This window comes from Austrofundulus limnaeus, unplaced genomic scaffold (genome assembly GCF_001266775.1).
Source record: "Austrofundulus limnaeus strain Quisiro unplaced genomic scaffold, Austrofundulus_limnaeus-1.0 Scaffold419, whole genome shotgun sequence".
Taxonomy (NCBI): domain Eukaryota; kingdom Metazoa; phylum Chordata; class Actinopteri; order Cyprinodontiformes; family Rivulidae; genus Austrofundulus; species Austrofundulus limnaeus.
The window spans coordinates 132,679-135,206 of NW_013952821.1; the positions used below are offsets into that span (position 1 = coordinate 132,679).

General features: G+C 35.0%; 1 protein-coding gene across 3 annotated transcripts in view; it reads right to left on the reverse strand.

Annotated features, from left to right (window-relative positions):
- Positions 1 to 2,528, reverse strand: part of aatkb (apoptosis-associated tyrosine kinase b) — a 60,689-nt gene that overhangs the window by 29,885 nt on the left and 28,276 nt on the right. For all 3 annotated transcript variants that reach the window (XM_014024334.1, XM_014024333.1, XM_014024335.1), the window contains exon 2: positions 1,603 to 1,736. In XM_014024334.1, the coding sequence (XP_013879788.1) occupies positions 1,603 to 1,736 (134 nt within the window). The remainder of the gene's footprint in view (positions 1 to 1,602; positions 1,737 to 2,528) is intronic.

Consider the following 2,528-nt stretch of genomic DNA (forward strand, 5'->3'; position numbering starts at 1 on the left):
GAATAAATCTTGTTCTTCAGACAAGTGTGAATAAATCTGGATCCCAGCAGAAAAACAAAAACAGAAATTAGATTGAGTCTGATTACAGATGCAGAGAAATTGTTTCATGATCATTTTTACAAATTATTATTTTTTTCTCACTCAGAATATTTTTTCTGGTGTTCTGTTTTACTCAAACATTAGTGTATAAGTGTACAATATTAAAATATACTTTTATCAAACTAGAGCTTTATCAAAAGTAAAACCTTTCAACAGCTGACTCACTTAAAATGTTTTTTCTTTTACCATCAATTCTCTAAAAACAAGACACTAAATAAATACATTTTATTTTATTGTAAATAAATCTGTCAACCAGCTGAGCATGCAAATTGGACTGGTCTTGCAAAAATATAATGAGGGTTTTGTGCTAACAGTAAGATGCATAGTCATTGTACAATTCACATGCTTCAAAAGTACTACAGCAGCACCAGTTCCGTGTGCAAAACAAACAAAAACAGAACATGATGATTTGAAAAAAAAAATTCAACGAATACATGACAGAAACAAAAGATATTTCACTCATTTTGGATTTGATGCTGCAACACAGATTAATAAAGCTGGGACAGGGGCAACAAAAGACTGGGAAAGTTGAGGAATGATACAAAAAAACACCTGTTTGGATAATTCCACAGGTTCACTGGAAACAGGTGAGTGTCATGACTGGGTAGAAAGGGAGCATCCCTGAAAGGCTCAGTCATTCACAAGCGAGTGTTTGTGAACAACTGCGTGAGAAAATAGTCCAACAGTTTAAGAACAACGTTTCTCAACGTACAATTATAGAGAATTTAGTGATTTCATCATCTACAGTCCATAATATCATCAAAAGATTCAGAGAATCAAATCTCTGCATTAAAAACCTTATATCTTGTCTTTGTTGTGTATTTAACTGAATAAAGGTTGAAAAGCGTTTGCATATCATCATATTCTGTTTTTATTYATGTTTTACACAACATCCAAACTTCATTGGTTGTATTTTTATGCTCTGCAGCTACATATGGTGCAAAGATTTGTCATCTTGTACTTGACAAGTACTTTGGTTGTACTATTTCTCAGACTTTCTGYTGGTGATGACCAGGACCCTGCGGTCCACCTGTAAACCATCAATCCCTGTAGAGTTTGTGCTAAAGCTTCATAATGTGCAGCTGCAGGCGGTGAAGAAGAAAAATGTCTCAAGTGTCTGRATGTAAATAAATAATGCAGGTTCATTAATATTAAAAATGTCTGCAAGACTTCACAGAGTTTGAGGATAAAATCCTTTTTCCTGCGTCCTGTTTTCTTCAGTTCTGTGACCCTGTTCAGAGCTGCTCCACAAACGCACCCTGCTTTGTTTACTATTCATCYGCTTCCTGTCAGTGTTTCTCTGCACGCAGAGCTGAGGAGCTGATTTTTATGGAATACTACAGGAAATAAAGACGWTCAGACCGTTTCGTGTTCACATGGTCTGTGGTGATGATCCAACACAAACATTTATGTTTTTGTGTCTTTTAAACTTCCCCTTATTCTTTATTTTATTATTGTTATTTTTAGATTAAAGAATTTTCGCTCCTTGGGAGAGAGACGCACCTTGAAGCCCATCTTGCCCTTCTTGCAGCAGAGGCAGGCCAGCATGAGGAAGACGAAGGTGAAGAGGCCGGAGAAGGAGATGGCCACCACAGCCAGGGAGGAGGAGAAGGACATGTCGCTCAGCGGAGCGCCATCTGCAGGACAAACACCAGAACATCAGACTGTGTCAGGTGAGAAAAACAGGACTCCATTTAAACATCTTTATTTTTCTATTATATACGTATATGTATCTTAAAAATTAAGAAGATATTGTTAGCATGTGTGTTCTCTTTCTCTCAGTTTATTTGTGTTTTTTAACATTTCTGCCTGAATAAAGGAGTGGAGACAYGACAGACAAGCAGAGATGAGGAAAAACACAAAAATATTTCAGAAAGAACAGTTTTTCCAATCCAATCCAACTTTATTTGTAAAGCACTTTTTGCACCATAGAAGACCAAAGTGCTGAACAGAAACAACGTTCCAACACAGCTCATACAAAAATAAACTCAATCAAAATCAAGAAATTAATAATAAAAAAGCAGGTAATAAAAAACTAAGCAAAAACAAGGAATAAAAACAATAAAATGCCTAAAGCCTAATTTAAAATCTAGAGTAAAAACAAAAAAATTCTACAAAAAATAAAATCCAGAATAAATGGACAACACAACCTTTTCTACAGTGTCAAAAGCCAAAGTGAACAAGTGGGTTTTAAGAYGAGTTTTAAAAACAGCCAGTGAAGAGGACTGTCTAAGTTGGAGCTCATCTCTTTTTTTGTAGTTTTCAAAGTAAAACATTTTAAAATGCGTATTTGTGTCTAAAAGCAGATCTTGTGCTTTAAATGTTGTTAATCAGGAAGAAAATAACAAACTTCACTGCAAAAACTGTCCACCTAACCAAATTTTAAAATCTTATATCAGCCAAAAAGTCTTTTTGATCTTGTTTTGAGA